We start from the raw sequence: 17,208 nt of genomic DNA on the forward strand, positions 1-17,208 counted from the left end.
TGCAGTAACGCCCCTATCGTAGAGGGCATTGATGCAGTAACGGCCCCTATCGTAGAGGGCATTGATGCAGTAACGCCCCTATCGTAGAGGGCATTGATGCAGTAACGGCCCCTATCGTAGACGGCATTGATGCAGTAACGGCCCCTATCGTAGAGGGCATTGATGCAGTAACTATCGTAGAGGGCATTGATGCAGTAACGGCCCCTATCGTAGAGGGCATTGATGCAGTAACGGCCCCTATCGTAGAGGGCATTGATGCAGTAACGGCCCCTATCGTAGAGGGCATTGATGCAGTAACGGCCCCTATCGTAGAGGGCATTGATGCAGTAACGCCCCTATCGTAGAGGGCATTGATGCAGTAACGCCCCTATCGTAGAGGGCATTGATGCAGTAACGCCCCTATCGTAGAGGGCATTGATGCAGTAACTATCGTAGAGGGCATTGATGCAGTAACTATCGTAGAGGGCATTGGTGCAGTAACGCCCCTATCGTAGAGGGCATTGATGCAGTAACGCCCCTATCGTAGAGGGCATTGATGCAGTAACTATCGTAGAGGGCATTGATGCAGTAACTATCGTAGAGGGCATTGATGCAGTAACGCCCCTATCGTAGAGGGCATTGATGCAGTAACGCCCCTATCGTAGAGGGCATTGATGCAGTAACGGCCCTATCGTAGAGGGCATTGATGCAGTAACGCCCCTATCGTAGAGGGCATTGATGCAGTAACTATCGTAGAGGGCATTGATGCAGTAACTATCGTAGAGGGCATTGGTGCAGTAACGCCCCTATCGTAGAGGGCATTGATGCAGTAACGCCCCTATCGTAGAGGGCATTGATGCAGTAACTATCGTAGAGGGCATTGATGCAGTGACGGCCCCTATCGTAGAGGGCATTGGTGCAGTAACGCCCCTATCGTAGAGGGCATTGATGCAGTAACGGCCCCTATCGTAGAGGGCATTGATGCAGTAACGCCCCTATCGTAGAGGGCATTGATGCAGTAACGGCCCTATCGTAGAGGGCATTGATGCAGTAACTATCGTAGAGGGCATTGGTGCAGTAACGGCCCCTATCGTAGAGGGCATTGATGCAGTAACGCCCCTATCGTAGAGGGCATTGATGCAGTAACTATCGTAGAGGGCATTGATGCAGTAACTATCGTAGAGGGCATTGATGCAGTAACGGCCCCTATCGTAGAGGGCATTGATGCAGTAACGCCCCTATCGTAGAGGGCATTGATGCAGTAACGCCCCTATCGTAGAGGGCATTGATGCAGTAACGCCCCTATCGTAGAGGGCATTGATGCAGTAACGCCCCTATCGTAGAGGGCATTGATGCAGTAACGCCCCTATCGTAGAGGGCATTGATGCAGTAACGCCCCTATCGTAGAGGGCATTGATGCAGTAACGCCCCTATCGTAGAGGGCATTGATGCAGTAACGCCCCTATCGTAGAGGGCATTGATGCAGTAACGGCCCCTATCGTAGAGGGCATTGATGCAGTAACGGCCCCTATCGTAGAGGGCATTGATGCAGTAACGGCCCCTATCGTAGAGGGCATTGATGCAGTAACGCCCCTATCGTAGAGGGCATTGATGCAGTAACTATCGTAGAGGGCATTGATGCAGTAACTATCGTAGAGGGCATTGATGCAGTAACGCCCCTATCGTAGAGGGCATTGATGCAGTAACGCCCCTATCGTAGAGGGCATTGATGCAGTAACGCCCCTATCGTAGAGGGCATTGATGCAGTAACTATCGTAGAGGGCATTGATGCAGTAACTATCGTAGAGGGCATTGATGCAGTAACGGCCCCTATCGTAGAGGGCATTGATGCAGTAACGCCCCTATCGTAGAGGGCATTGATGCAGTAACTATCGTAGAGGGCATTGATGCAGTAACGCCCCTATCGTAGAGGGCATTGATGCAGTAACGCCCCTATCGTAGAGGGCATTGATGCAGTAACGCCCCTATCGTAGAGGGCATTGATGCAGTAACTATCGTAGAGGGCATTGATGCAGTAACTATCGTAGAGGGCGTTGATGCAGTAACGGCCCTATCGTAGAGGGCATTGATGCAGTAACGGCCCCTATCGTAGAGGGCATTGATGCAGTAACGCCCCTATCGTAGAGGGCATTGATGCAGTAACTATCGTAGAGGGCATTGATGCAGTAACGCCCCTATCGTAGAGGGCATTGATGCAGTAACGGCCCTATCGTAGAGGGCATTGATGCAGTAACGGCCCTATCGTAGAGGGCATTGATGCAGTAACGGCCCTATCGTAGAGGGCATTGATGCAGTAACGCCCCTATCGTAGAGGGCATTGATGCAGTAACGGCCCTATCGTAGAGGGCATTGATGCAGTAACGGCCCTATCGTAGAGGGCATTGATGCAGTAACGGCCCTATCGTAGAGGGCATTGATGCAGTAACGGCCCTATCGTAGAGGGCATTGATGCAGTAACGCCCCTATCGTAGAGGGCATTGATGCAGTAACGCCCCTATCGTAGAGGGCATTGATGCAGTAACGGCCCCTATCGTTGAGGGCATTGATGCAGTAACTATCGTAGAGGGCATTGATGCAGTAACTATCGTAGAGGGCATTGATGCAGTAACGCCCCTATCGTAGAGGGCATTGATGCAGTAACGCCCCTATCGTAGAGGGCATTGATGCAGTAACTATCGTAGAGGGCATTGATGCAGTAACTATCGTAGAGGGCATTGATGCAGTAACGCCCCTATCGTAGAGGGCATTGATGCAGTAACGGCCCCTATCGTAGAGGGCATTGATGCAGTAACTATCGTAGAGGGCATTGATGCAGTAACTATCGTAGAGGGCATTGGTGCAGTAACGCCCCTATCGTAGAGGGCATTGATGCAGTAACGGCCCTATCGTAGAGGGCATTGATGCAGTAACGGCCCCTATCGTAGAGGGCATTGATGCAGTAACTATCGTAGAGGGCATTGATGCAGTAACTATCGTAGAGGGCATTGATGCAGTAACTATCGTAGAGGGCATTGATGCAGTAACTATCGTAGAGGGCATTGATGCAGTAACGGCCCCTATCGTAGAGGGCATTGATGCAGTAACGGCCCCTATCGTAGAGGGCATTGATGCAGTAACTATCGTAGAGGGCATTGATGCAGTAACTATCGTAGAGGGCATTGGTGCAGTAACGCCCCTATCGTAGAGGGCATTGATGCAGTAACGGCCCTATCGTAGAGGGCATTGATGCAGTAACGGCCCCTATCGTAGAGGGCATTGATGCAGTAACTATCGTAGAGGGCATTGATGCAGTAACTATCGTAGAGGGCATTGATGCAGTAACTATCGTAGAGGGCATTGATGCAGTAACTATCGTAGAGGGCATTGATGCAGTAACGGCCCCTATCGTAGAGGGCATTGATGCAGTAACGGCCCCTATCGTAGAGGGCATTGATGCAGTAACTATCGTAGAGGGCATTGATGCAGTAACTATCGTAGAGGGCATTGGTGCAGTACCAGCCCCTATCGTAGAGGGCATTGATGCAGTAACGGCCCCTATCGTAGAGGGCATTGATGCAGTAACGGCCCCTATCGTAGAGGGCATTGATGCAGTACCAGCCCCTATCGTAGAGGGCATTGATGCAGTAACGGCCCCTATCGTAGAGGGCATTGATGCAGTAACGGCCCCTATCGTAGAGGGCATTGATGCAGTAACAGCCCTATCGTAGAGGGCATTGATGCAGTAACGGCCCCTATCGTAGAGGGCATTGATGCAGTAACGGCCCCTATCGTAGAGGGCATTGATGCAGTAACGCCCCTATCGTAGAGGGCATTGATGCAGTAACTATCGTAGAGGGCATTGATGCAGTAACGGCCCCTATCGTAGAGGGCATTGATGCAGTAACGGCCCCTATCGTAGAGGGCATTGATGCAGTAACGGCCCCTATCGTAGAGGGCATTGATGCAGTAACGGCCCCTATCGTAGAGGGCATTGATGCAGTAACGGCCCCTATCGTAGAGGGCATTGATGCAGTAACGGCCCCTATCGTAGAGGGCATTGATGCAGTACCAGCCCCTATCGTAGAGGGCATTGATGCAGTAACGGCCCCTATCGTAGAGGGCATTGATGCAGTAACGCCCCTATCGTAGAGGGCATTGATGCAGTAACGGCCCCTATCGTAGAGGGCATTGATGCAGTAACGGCCCCTATCGTAGAGGGCATTGATGCAGTAACGGCCCCTATCGTAGAGGGCATTGATGCAGTAACGGCCCCTATCGTAGAGGGCATTGATGCAGTAACGGCCCCTATCGTAGAGGGCATTGATGCAGTAACGGCCCCTATCGTAGAGGGCATTGATGCAGTAACGGCCCCTATCGTAGAGGGCATTGATGCAGTAACGGCCCCTATCGTAGAGGGCATTGATGCAGTAACAGCCCTATCGTAGAGGGCATTGGTGCAGTAACGGCCCCTATCGTAGAGGGCATTGGTGCAGTAACGGCCCCTATCGTAGTCTCCTCCTAAAGGACACCAGCAGTATGGTCTCTATTATTGAATCTCTTGATCCTCTCCCTGAGAATACCTGGTTAGTTACTTTTGATGTTGAGTCGTTATACACTAATATTCCACACGAGGGCGGTATTGAAGCTATGGAACATTTTCTTCTGCAACGTGACCCTAATGAACTACCTTCCAGTGCATGCATTATAACATTGTCTGAAATAGTACTCACACACAACTACTTTGTGTTTGTAAATGATTTGTTTATTCAGACGAAGGTTACTGCTATGGGATCCCCCAAGGCTCCTAACTATGCTAATGTGTATGTGGGTTACGTGGAGAAACAGTCTATTTTCAAACCTCTCAAAAATGTTTTCTTGCCTCACATCATTATTTGTAAACGGTATATTGATGATATTTTTGTTCTATGGAGAGGTGATGCATGGAACGCCTGGAGCTGTTTTGCTTTTCATAACTCCTGTTCTGAGCATCTGAGATTTACTATGCAATCTGATACACGTCAAATCAGTTTTCTCGATCTTCTGATCTTGTGTGAAGATAATGTTCTATACACTGATCTTTACAGGAAGTCCACTGATCGTAACAGCTTGTTGAGGGCTGATAGTTGTCACCCACTTCCCTTGAAACATGGTTTGCCCTACAGCCAATTCTGTCGAATCAAAAGAATTTGCAAAAAACAATCAGATTTCGACAGAAATATGGCTGAGACGCAAAGAAAATTCAAGGAGAGGGGCTACAAGAATGATCAGATTAATATTGCCATTGAGAAAATTAAAAACAAAACGAGATGTAGGTGTAAAAACTTTACTTATCCAGTTGCGGCCCACTTCTTGGAGGCAGGCCACTCGATTTCGTCTCTGCGTTATATTGGCATCGAACATGTCACCCTCCCTAGGAGAGGGGGTGACCTTGATAATTTATTGTTAAAACGAGAGGCTGCCTGGATCTTTAACTTAAAGACCTTTGTTCCCTTCGGTCTCAACGTAGACTTTGATCTGAAGACATTCTTGTGATTATTGTGACTTTGCCATTGTAATTGTTTGTAAGCTTGTGTAGTCTTAAATGAATTTATGATCGTATGCTATCCATTTGCTGTTTGTATGCTGTTCTTTGTATGCCATTTTAATATTTGATAATTAACCAATGATATTAGGCCACTCTTGGCCATGATTACAGACACCTGTGTCTTTTGACACCACATAAACGAGTCATCCCGCAGTGTTTGTGATTATACCCTGATGAAGACAGCTTGGCTGTTGAAACGTTGGTAATTACAGTTTTGCATCTGAGCTCCTAGAGTGTTCTGAGCTCCTAGAGTGTTCTGAGCTCCTAGAGTGTTCTGAGCTCCTAGAGTGTTCTGAGCTCCTAGAGTGTTCTGAGCTCCTAGAGTGTTCTGAGCTCCTAGAGTGTTCTGAGCTCCTAGAGTGTTCTGAGCTCCTAGAGTGTTCTGAGCTCCTAGAGTGTGCGGCTCTTTTATTTTCAAGTTTTCTACTCCGCTAGCCAGCACCTCTAGCCAGCACCTCTAGCCAGCACCTCTAGCCAGCACCTCTAGCCAGCACCTCTAGTCAGCACCTCTAGCCAGCACCTCTAGGCAGCACCTCTAGCCAGCACCTCTAGCCAGCACCTCTAGCCAGCACCTGTAGGCAGCACCTCTAGGCAGCACCTCTAGCCAGCACCTCTAGCCAGCACCTCTAGTCAGCACCTCTAGCCAGCACCTCTAGCCAGCACCTCTAGCCAGCACCTCTAGTCAGCACCTCTAGCCAGCACCTCTAGCCAGCACCTCTAGTCAGCACCTCTAGCCAGCACCTCTAGTCAGCACCTCTAGTCAGCACCTCTAGCCAGCACCTCTAGCCAGCACCTCTAGCCAGCACCTCTAGCCAGCACCTCTAGTCAGCACCTCTAGTCAGCACCTCTAGCCAGCACCTCTAGCCAGCACCTCTAGCCAGCACCTCTAGCCAGCACCTCTAGTCAGCACCTCTAGCCAGCACCTCTAGCCAGCACCTCTAGCCAGCACCTCTAGCCAGCACCTCTAGTCAGCACCTCTAGCCAGCACCTCTAGTCAGCACCTCTAGTCAGCACCTCTAGCCAGCACCTCTAGTCAGCACCTCTAGTCAGCACCTCTAGTCAGCACCTCTAGTCAGCACCTCTAGCCAGCACCTCTAGTCAGCACCTCTAGCCAGCACCTCTAGTCAGCACCTCTAGTCAGCACCTCTAGCCAGCACCTCTAGTCAGCACCTCTAGCCAGCACCTCTAGTCAGCACCTCTAGCCAGCACCTCTAGCCAGCACCTCTAGCCAGCACCTCTAGCCAGCACCTCTAGCCAGCACCTCTAGCCAGCACCTCTAGCCAGCACCTCTAGCCAGCACCTCTAGTCAGCACCTCTAGCCAGCACCTCTAGCCAGCACCTCTAGCCAGCACCTCTAGCCAGCACCTCTAGCCAGCACCTCTAGCCAGCACCTCTAGCCAGCACCTCTAGCCAGCACCTCTAGCCAGCACCTCTAGCCAGCACCTCTAGCCAGCACCTCTAGCCAGCACCTCTAGCCAGCACCTCTAGCCAGCACCTCTAGCCAGCACCTCTAGCCAGCACCTCTAGTCAGCACCTCTAGTCAGCACCTCTAGCCAGCACCTCTAGCCAGCACCTCTAGCCAGCACCTCTAGCCAGCACCTCTAGCCAGCACCTCTAGTCAGCACCTCTAGTCAGCACCTCTAGTCAGCACCTCTAGTCAGCACCTCTAGTCAGCACCTCTAGCCAGCACCTCTAGCCAGCACCTCTAGTCAGCACCTCTAGTCAGCACCTCTAGCCAGCACCTCTAGCCAGCACCTCTAGTCAGCACCTCTAGCCAGCACCTCTAGTCAGCACCTCTAGTCAGCACCTCTAGTCAGCACCTCTAGCCAGCACCTCTAGCCAGCACCTCTAGTCAGCACCTCTAGTCAGCACCTCTAGTCAGCACCTCTAGTCAGCACCTCTAGTCAGCACCTCTAGTCAGCACCTCTAGTCAGCACCTCTAGCCAGCACCTCTAGTCAGCACCTCTAGTCAGCACCTCTAGTCAGCACCTCTAGTCAGCACCTCTAGTCAGCACCTCTAGTCAGCACCTCTAACCAGCACCTCTAGCCAGCACCTCTAGCCAGCACCTCTAGCCAGCACCTCTAGCCAGCACCTCTAGTCAGCACCTCTAGTCAGCACCTCTAGCCAGCACCTCTAGCCAGCACCTCTAGCCAGCACCTCTAGTCAGCACCTCTAGCCAGCACCTCTAGCCAGCACCTCTAGCCAGCACCTCTAGCCAGCACCTCTAGCCAGCACCTCTAGCCAGCACCTCTAGTCAGCACCTCTAGCCAGCACCTCTAGCCAGCACCTCTAGCCAGCACCTCTAGCCAGCACCTCTAGCCAGCACCTCTAGTCAGCACCTCTAGTCAGCACCTCTAGTCAGCACCTCTAGTCAGCACCTCTAGTCAGCACCTCTAGTCAGCACCTCTAGCCAGCACCTCTAGCCAGCACCTCTAGCCAGCACCTCTAGTCAGCACCTCTAGTCAGCACCTCTAGCCAGCACCTCTAGTCAGCACCTCTAGTCAGCACCTCTAGCCAGCACCTCTAGCCAGCACCTCTAGCCAGCACCTCTAGCCAGCACCTCTAGCCAGCACCTCTAGTCAGCACCTCTAGTCAGCACCTCTAGCCAGCACCTCTAGCCAGCACCTCTAGCCAGCACCTCTAGCCAGCACCTCTAGCCAGCACCTCTAGCCAGCACCTCTAGTCAGCACCTCTAGTCAGCACCTCTAGCCAGCACCTCTAGCCAGCACCTCTAGCCAGCACCTCTAGTCAGCACCTCTAGTCAGCACCTCTAGCCAGCACCTCTAGCCAGCACCTCTAGTCAGCACCTCTAGCCAGCACCTCTAGCCAGCACCTCTAGCCAGCACCTCTAGCCAGCACCTCTAGCCAGCACCTCTAGCCAGCACCTCTAGCCAGCACCTCTAGTCAGCACCTCTAGCCAGCACCTCTAGCCAGCACCTCTAGCCAGCACCTCTAGCCAGCACCTCTAGTCAGCACCTCTAGCCAGCACCTCTAGCCAGCACCTCTAGCCAGCACCTCTAGCCAGCACCTCTAGCCAGCACCTCTAGCCAGCACCTCTAGTCAGCACCTCTAGCCAGCACCTCTAGTCAGCACCTCTAGCCAGCACCTCTAGCCAGCACCTCTAGCCAGCACCTCTAGCCAGCACCTCTAGCCAGCACCTCTAGCCAGCACCTCTAGTCAGCACCTCTAGCCAGCACCTCTAGTCAGCACCTCTAGTCAGCACCTCTAGTCAGCACATGGCCTAAATAGGTGTGCGTTTCTTTTTCTTCTCGGATGCTGTTTTAAAGCCACAGTCTGTAATTCACAGTTCAGCCCAATAATGTGTGTTGTTATTATAGGATGGGCTACTTCTGACTAACAGACTGTGTGTTTATAGGATGGGCTACTTCTGACTAACAGACTGTGTGTTTATAGGATGGGCTACTTCTGACTAACAGACTGTGTGTTTATAGGATGGGCTACTTCTGACTAACAGACTGTGTGTTTATAGGATGGGCTACTTCTGACTAACAGACTGTGTGTTTATAGGATGGGCTACTTCTGACTAACAGACTGTGTGTTTATAGGATGGGCTACTTCTGACTAACAGACTGTGTGTTTATAGGATGGGCTACTTCTGACTAACAGACTGTGTGTGTTTTATAGGATGGGCTACTTCTGACTAAAAGACTGTGTTTATAGGATGGGCTACTTCTGACTAACAGACTGTGTTTATAGGATGGGCTACTTCTGACTAACAGACTGGGTTTATAGGATGGGCTACTTCTGACTAACAGACTGTGTGTGTTTATAGGACGGGCTACATCAGACTAATAGACTGTGTGTTTATAGGACGGGCTACTTCTGACTAACAGACTGTGTGTTTATAGGACGGGCTACTTCAGACTAACAGACTGTGATTATAGGACGGGCTACTTCTGACTAACAGACTGTGTTTATAGGACGGGCTACTTCTGACTAACAGACTGTGTGTGTTTATAGGACGGGCTACTTCTGACTAACAGACTGTGTGTGTTTATAGGACGGGCTACTTCTGACTAACAGACTGTGTATAGGACGGGCTACTTCAGACTAACAGACTGTGTGTGTTTATAGGATGGGCTACTTCAATCAATCAATCAAATTTATTTTATATAGCCCTTCGTACATCAGCTGATATCTCAAAGTGCTGTACAGAAACCCAGCCTAAAACCCCAAACAGCAAGCAATGCAGGTGAAGAAGCACGGTGGCTAGGAAAAACTCCCTAGAAAGGCCAAAACCTAGGAAGAAACCTAGAGAGGAACCAGGCTATGTGGGGTGGCCAGTCCTCTTCTGGCTGTGCCGGGTGGAGATTATAACAAAACATGGTCAAGATGTTCAAATGTTCATAAATGACCAGCATGGTCGAATAATAATAAGGCAGAATAGTTGAAACTGGAGCAGCAGCACAGTCAGGTGGACTGGGGACAGCAAGGAGTCATCATGTCAGGTAGTCCTGGGGCATGGTCCTAGGGCTCAGGTCCTCCGAGAGAGAGAAAGAAAGAGAGAATTAGAGAGAGCATATGTGGGATGGCCAGTCCTCTTCTGGCTGTGCCGGGTGGAGATTATAACAGAACATGGCCAAGATGTTCAAATGTTCATAAATGATCAGCATGGTCGAATAATAATAAGGCAGAACAGTTGAAACTGGAGCAGCAGCACAGCCAGGTGGACTGGGGACAGCAAGGAGTCATCATGTCAGGTAGTCCTGAGGCATGGTCCTAGGGCTCAGGTCCTCCGAGAGAGAGAAAGAAAGAGAGAATTAGAGAGAGTATATGTGGGGTGGCCAGTCCTCTTCTGGCTGTGCCGGGTGGAGATTATAACAGAACATGGCCAAGATGTTCAAATGTTCATAAATGATCAGCATGGTCGAATAATAATAAGGCAGAACAGTTGAAACTGGAGCAGCAGCACAGCCAGGTGGACTGGGGACAGCAAGGAGTCATCATGTCAGGTAGTCCTGGGGCATGGTCCTAGGGCTCAGGTCCTCCGAGAGAGAGAAAGAGAGAAGGAGAGAATTAGAGAAGTAGCCCGTCCTATATATATATACTATACTTCTGACTAACAGACTGTGTGTGTTTATAGGATGGGCTACTTCTGACTAACAGACTGTGTGTGTTTATAGGACGGGCTACTTCAGACTAACAGACTGTGTGTGTTTATAGGATGGGCTACTTCTGACTAACAGACTGTGTGTGTTTATAGGACGGGCTACTTCTGACTAACAGACTGTGTGTTTATAGGATGGGCTACTTCTGACTAACAGACTGTGTGTGTTTATAGGACGGGCTACTTCTGACTAACAGATTGTGTGTTTATAGGACGGGCTACTTCAGGATAACAGACTGTGTGTGTTTATAGGACGGGCTACTTCAGGATAACAGACTGTGTGTTTATAGGACGGGCTACTTCAGGATAACAGACTGTGTGTGTTTATAGGACGGGCTACTTCAGGATAACAGACTGTGTGTGTTTATAGGACGGGCTACTTCTGACTAACAGACTGTGTGTGTTTATAGGACGGGCTACTTCTGACTAACAGACTGTGTATAGGACGGGCTACTTCAGACTAACAGACTGTGTGTGTTTATAGGATGGGCTACTTCTGACTAACAGACTGTGTGTGTTTATAGGATGGGCTACTTCTGACTAACAGACTGTGTGTGTTTATAGGACGGGCTACTTCTGACTAACAGACTGTGTGTTTATAGGATGGGCTACTTCTGACTAACAGACTGTGTTTATAGGACGGGCTACTTCTGACTAACAGACTGTGTTTATAGGACGGGCTACTTCTGACTAACAGACTGTGTTTATATGATGGGCTACTTCTGACTAACAGACTGTGTTTATAGGACGGGCTACTTCTGACTAACAGACTGTGTGTGTTTTATAGGACGGGCTACTTCAGACTAACAGACTGTGTGTTTATAGGACGGGCTACTTCTGACTAACAGACTGTGTGTGTTTATAGGACGGGCTACTTCTGACTAACAGACTGTGTGTGTTTATAGGACGGGCTACTTCTGACTAACAGACTGTGTGTTTATAGGACGGGCTACTTCAGGATAACAGACTGTGTGTGTTTATAGGACGGGCTACTTCAGGATAACAGACTGTGTGTGTTTATAGGACGGGCTACTTCAGGATAACAGACTGTGTGTGTTTATAGGACGGGCTACTTCAGGATAACAGACTGTGTGTGTTTATAGGACGGGCTACTTCTGACTAACAGACTGTGTGTGTTTATAGGACGGGCTACTTCTGACTAACAGACTGTGTATAGGACGGGCTACTTCAGACTAACAGACTGTGTGTGTTTATAGGACGGGCTACTTCAGACTAACAGACTGTGTGTGTTTATAGGACGGGCTACTTCAGGATAACAGACCGTGGGATGGATGAGATCTCAACATGTAAACAGAAAGGCTTCCACCCTCACAGCAAAGACCCTCCTCTCTTCACTGTGAGTACACCTCTTTTCTCTATCCCCTTTGTAGTGCACTACCTTGGAAGCTGCCTGAACCCTATATAGGAAGTAGGGTTCTGTTCAGAAACACATCAACACTTCCTCCTCTGTGTTCACCTCCAGGGAGCAGGACACATCACCGTCACCGAGGACAGAGTCACCATGTTGGACCTGCGGTGATCACCTCTGGACTGGGGATCTACACACCAAACGCTGGCTGACTGGCTGGCTGACTGACTGGTTGGTTGGCTGACTGGCTGGCTGACTGACTGTATTTGTTCATTAGGATCCCCATTTAGCTTTTTAAGAAGCAGCAGCTACTCTTCCTGGGAACCATAAAAATCACAAAACATGACAAGTAACTGATAAAGTTGACTGGCTGACCTGCCTGGCCAGCTGACATCTGGTGGAATTTGGGGTTGCATAATTCTGGTAATTTTCTTCAAATTGTTGTAAAATGACCAGGGTTCCATGAATCTTGGTTGGAGATTTTCCTGGATTTCCAGGAATATTCCAACCAGGATTTCTGGATAATCCAGGAATTTGGAGAAAGACTGTCAAAAGACAAAGACACCTTACTTCTAAACCCATTGTTCTACCCATCAGTACAGACAGTGGGAATGGTTCATTAAGGGACCTCCTGCTCTCACTGTCCTCCGTTGAACTAAAGCAGACCGCTTCTCGTAGGGGGAAGGACAACTCTCCTGGGTCCACTCCCACTTTTCTGTCTTAGTCTTTATTTAAAAACTGAGTTTTATTCCAGAGGTGACTATCACTCCATAAAGCTCTGCTAGGCTTGCTGCCAATAGTCCGTTTATGATTTCATATCCTTTTTGATGGTTTTCTGCTTTTTTTTGCTCAGATCTTACCTGTCTCACAGGCTGGCTACCTGTCTCACAGGCTGGCTACCTGTCTCACAGGCTGGCTACCTGTCTCACAGGCTGGCTACCTGTCTCACAGGCTGGCTACCTGTCTCACAGGCTGGCTACCTGTCTCACAGGCTGGCTACCTGTCTCACAGGCTGGCTACCTGTCTCACAGGCTGGCTACCTGTCTCACAGGCTGGCTGGCTGGCTACCTGTCTCACAGGCTGGCTGGCTGGCTGACTGTCTCACAGGCTGGCTGGCTGGCTGACTGTCTCGCAGGCTGGCTGGCTGGCTGACTGTCTCGCAGGCTGGCTGGCTGGCTGGCTGGCTGACTGTCTCGCAGGCTGGCTGGCTGGCTGGCTGACTGTCTCGCAGGCTGGCTGGCTGGCTGGCTGACTGTCTCGCAGGCTGGCTGGCTGGCTGACTGTCTCGCTGGCTGGCTGGCTGACTGTCTCGCTGGCTGGCTCGCTGGCTGGCTGGCTGACTGTCTCGCTGGCTGGCTCGCTGGCTGGCTGGCTGACTGTCTCGCTGGCTGGCTGGCTGACTGTCTCGCTGGCTGGCTCGCTGGCTGGCTGGCTGACTGTCTCGCTGGCTGTCTCGCTGGCTGGCTGGCTGACTGTCTCGCTGGCTGGCTGGCTGACTGTCTCGCTGGCTGGCTGGCTGACTGTCTCGCTGGCTGGCTCGCTGGCTGGCTGGCTGACTGTCTCGCTGGCTGGCTGTCTCGCAGGCTGGCTGGCTGACTGTCTCGCAGGCTGGCTGGCTGACTGTCTCGCAGACTGTCTCAGATCAGAGAGAATCTATAGGCAATGTGAGAGGATTTTTCCTACAAAACTGTCATGTGTTGCACAGGAGGCTGCTGAGGGGAGGAGCTGAATAAATGGATCAAACACATGGTTTCCGTTTCATTCATTTATAATGAGCTCTCCTCCCCTCACCAGCCTCCGGGGTGTATATGGTCTGACAGGGCATGCAGACCTAACAGTCTAACCTAAGGAAAGTGCCAAGGAGAACTGACTAGAGACGATGACGCCGTAGGTCTCTTGATTTTCTCCCAGTTTGTGATCGTCATAATAAGATGACTAACAGCTGCTCTCTCATCGACAACAGATAGAAATACAACGAGAGGCATGCCTTTTCAGTACCATCTATTTTATCTGGATCTTCCACAAGGACGAGGAGGATGTCGCCCCCTAGATGCTGATCTTGGATTTGGCAGTTTCCCCACGAATGGTTAATGTTATGTTTGAGGAGGCTGATTCCAGACCTGTAGCCCGAAGCGTTCCACAACGTTGTGTGTTTGAACGCAGCACCCATCTAGTGCTTATTAAGGGACCTTTGTGTCTGTTTAGACAGCAGTTGAAGAAATGGGTGAAAGGCAGTTTGAATGCGTATAACTGTTGGACTAATGCTGTCCCGTGTGATTAATAACTATTATCTGTATGTTCATACTTCTCTCTGTCCTATTAATGACTTGTCAGGCTGCTGTAGATGGTTCTCAATGTGTTCAGCTGTAATTAAATGGCTAAGTGAGGCTCTGTTCCAGTATGGCCATGTCACTGGCTTTGGAAGCGCTTTAATAAAGGGGAACTTCCCCATCTGAATATTGCTTCTCTTGCTTTCCCAAATATATCCACTAGGGGGAGACAAATAGTAGAACATGTTTTGAGGTTTGCTCCCTGTCCCCCCCCAACCCTTTCTCTATCCACGCCTTCTCAATTCAATTCAAAGGGCTTTATTGGCATGGGAAACATATGTTAACATTGCCAAAGCAAGTGAAATAGATTGTAAACCAAAGTGAAATGAACAATAAAAATTAACAGTAACCATTACACTAAAGAGTTCCAAAAGAAGAATGAATTTTCAAATGTCATATTATGTGTTGTGGTGATGTGCAAATAGTTATTAAAGTACAAAAGAGAAAATAAACATAAATATAGGTTGTATTTACAATGGTGTTTGTTCTTCACTGGTTGCCCTTTTCTCGTGGCAACAGGTCACACATATTGCTGCTGTGATGTCACACTGTTATTTCACCCAGTAGATTTATCAAATTTAGTTTAACTCTTTGTGGATCTGTGTAATCTGAGGGAAATATGTCTCTCTAATATGGTCATACATTGGGCAGGAGGTTAGGAAGTGCAGCTCGGTTTCCACCTCATTTTGTGGGCAGTGAGCACATAGCCTGTCTTCTCTTGAGAGCCATGTCTGCCTACGGTGGCCTTTCTCAATAGCAAGGTTATGCTCACTGAGTGTACATAGTCAAAGCTTTCCTTAAATTTGGGTCAGTCACAGTGGTCAGGTATTCTGCCACTGTGTACTCTGTTTACCGTCAAATAGCATTCTAGTTTGCTCAGTTTTTTGGTAATTCTTTCCAATGTGTCAAGTAATTATCTTTTTGTTTTCTCATGATTTGGTTGGGTCTAATTGTGCTGCTGTCCTGGGGCTCTGTGGGGTGTGTTTGTGAACAGAGCCCCAGGACCAGCTTGCTTAGGGGTCCTCTTCTCCAGGTTCATCTCTCTGTAGGTGATGGCTTTGTTATGGAAGGTTTGGGAATCGCTTCCTTTTAGGTGGTTGTAGAATTTAATGGCTCTTTTCTGGATTTTGATAATTAGCGGGTATCTGCCTAATTCTGCTCTGCATGCATTATTTGGTGTTCTACGTTGTACACGGAGGATATTTTTGCAGAATTCTGCGTGTAGATTCTCAATTTGGTGTTTGTCCCATTTTGTGAAATCTTGGTTGGTGAGCAGACCCCAGACCTCACAACCATAAAGGGCAATGGGTTCTATGACTGATTCAAGTATTTTTTGCCAGATCCTAATTGGTATGTTGAATTTTATGTTCCTTTTGATGGCATAGAATGCCCATCTTGCCTTGTCTCTTCAGGTCGTTCACAGCTTTGTGGAAGTTACCTGTGGCGCTGATGTTTAGGCCAACGTATGTATAGTTGTGTGTGCTCTAGGGCAACAGTGTCTAGATGGAATTTGTATTTGTGGTCCTGGTGACTGGACCTTTTTTGGAACACCATTATTTTGGTCTTACTGAGATTTACTGTCAGTGCCCAGGGGTGGGGTGCTGCAGACTGTTCTAGTGTCCTCGCCAATTCGTTGATATATATGTTGGAAGAGGGCGGGGCTTAAGCTGCATCCCTGTCTCACCCCACGGCCCTGTGGAAAGAATGTGTTTTTTGCAAATTTGCATTTGCATTTCTTAATATTACTCAGATCCTTTGGCTTTGATGCCTCATGATTTGAGTAATGCTATGTTCAAGTAGACTTATTTTTCTGTTGTCTGATAGGGGTGTCAGTGGGCTGACTGAACGCTCTGAGAGACTCTGGGTTGAGGTCAGTGATAAAGTAGTCTACAATACAACTGCCAAGAGATAAGCTATAGGTGTACCTACCATAGGAGTAGCCTATAATTGACTATGCACAGTACCAGCGTGCGACAAAGCTGCAGGAGTGACCCGTTTTTGTTGGTTATGTAGTTGTGTAATGGGGCATATGGGGGTGGGAATGCTGTCACCTGCAGGCAGGTGTTTGTCCCCCTGTGTGCTGAGGGTGTCAGGTTCTTGTCCAGTTCTGGCATTTAGGTCGCCACAGACTAGTACATGTCTCTGGGCCTGGAAATGATTGATCTCTCTCTGATGTAGTGTAGCGGGGAACAATGCTAATGACGGCCTTTTCCTCATTAACCACCCACTTTACAAGGAAACAGAGAGACACACAGTGAGAGTTTCACACAGGGGAGGGGAGGGAGCAGCACATCATTGCTAATGACTCCCTCACAGGAGGAGCAGATTTAATAAGCTTTAATTACTCACCAGTGCCTCTCTAACACGGGGGTCCTGATAGGCTGAGGAGTGTTCACACTTGTAATTAATGTGTCATTTAGTAATGGACAATTTAGAGGACAATCAGCTGTATTATATTAGCTCTGAGGAGAGAGGACAATCAGCTGTATTATATTAGCTCTGAGGAGAGAGGACAATCAGCTGTATTATATTAGCTCTGAGGAGAGAGGACAATCAGCTGTATTATATTAGCTCTGGGGAGAGAGGGAGATTAGCTGTGTTATATTAGCTCTGGGGAGAGAGGACAATCAGCTGTATTATATTAGCTCTGTCTGAGGAGAGTACAATCAGCTGTATTATATTAGCTCTGAGGAGAGAGGACAATCAACTGTATTATATTAGCTCTGAGGAGAGAGGACAATCAGCTGTGTTATATTAGCTCTGAGGAGAGAGGACAATCAGCTGTGTTATATTAGCTCTGTCTGAGGAGAGAGGACA

At 49.2% G+C, this 17,208-nt stretch overlaps 1 protein-coding gene across 3 annotated transcripts in view; it reads left to right on the forward strand.

Annotated features, from left to right (window-relative positions):
- Nucleotides 1-14,864, forward strand: part of LOC110525125 (STAM-binding protein-like A) — a 34,417-nt gene extending 19,553 nt beyond the window's left edge. For 2 of the 3 annotated variants that reach the window (XM_036979172.2, XM_036979171.2), the window contains exons 10-11: nt 11,950-12,049; nt 12,176-14,864. In XM_036979172.2, coding sequence (XP_036835067.1) covers nt 11,950-12,049; nt 12,176-12,232 — 157 coding nt within the window. In that variant the 3' untranslated portion in view covers nt 12,233-14,864. Of the gene's footprint in view, nt 1-10,904; nt 10,960-11,949; nt 12,050-12,175 lie in introns of those variants that run through there. The other variant, XM_090236838.1, reaches the window with a different exon arrangement.
- The last annotated feature ends 2,344 nt before the right edge of the window (nt 14,865-17,208 follow it).

This window comes from Oncorhynchus mykiss, chromosome 6, assembly GCF_057628025.1.
Source record: "Oncorhynchus mykiss isolate SJ-2025 chromosome 6, ASM5762802v1, whole genome shotgun sequence".
NCBI classification, from domain to species: Eukaryota; Metazoa; Chordata; class Actinopteri; order Salmoniformes; family Salmonidae; genus Oncorhynchus; species Oncorhynchus mykiss.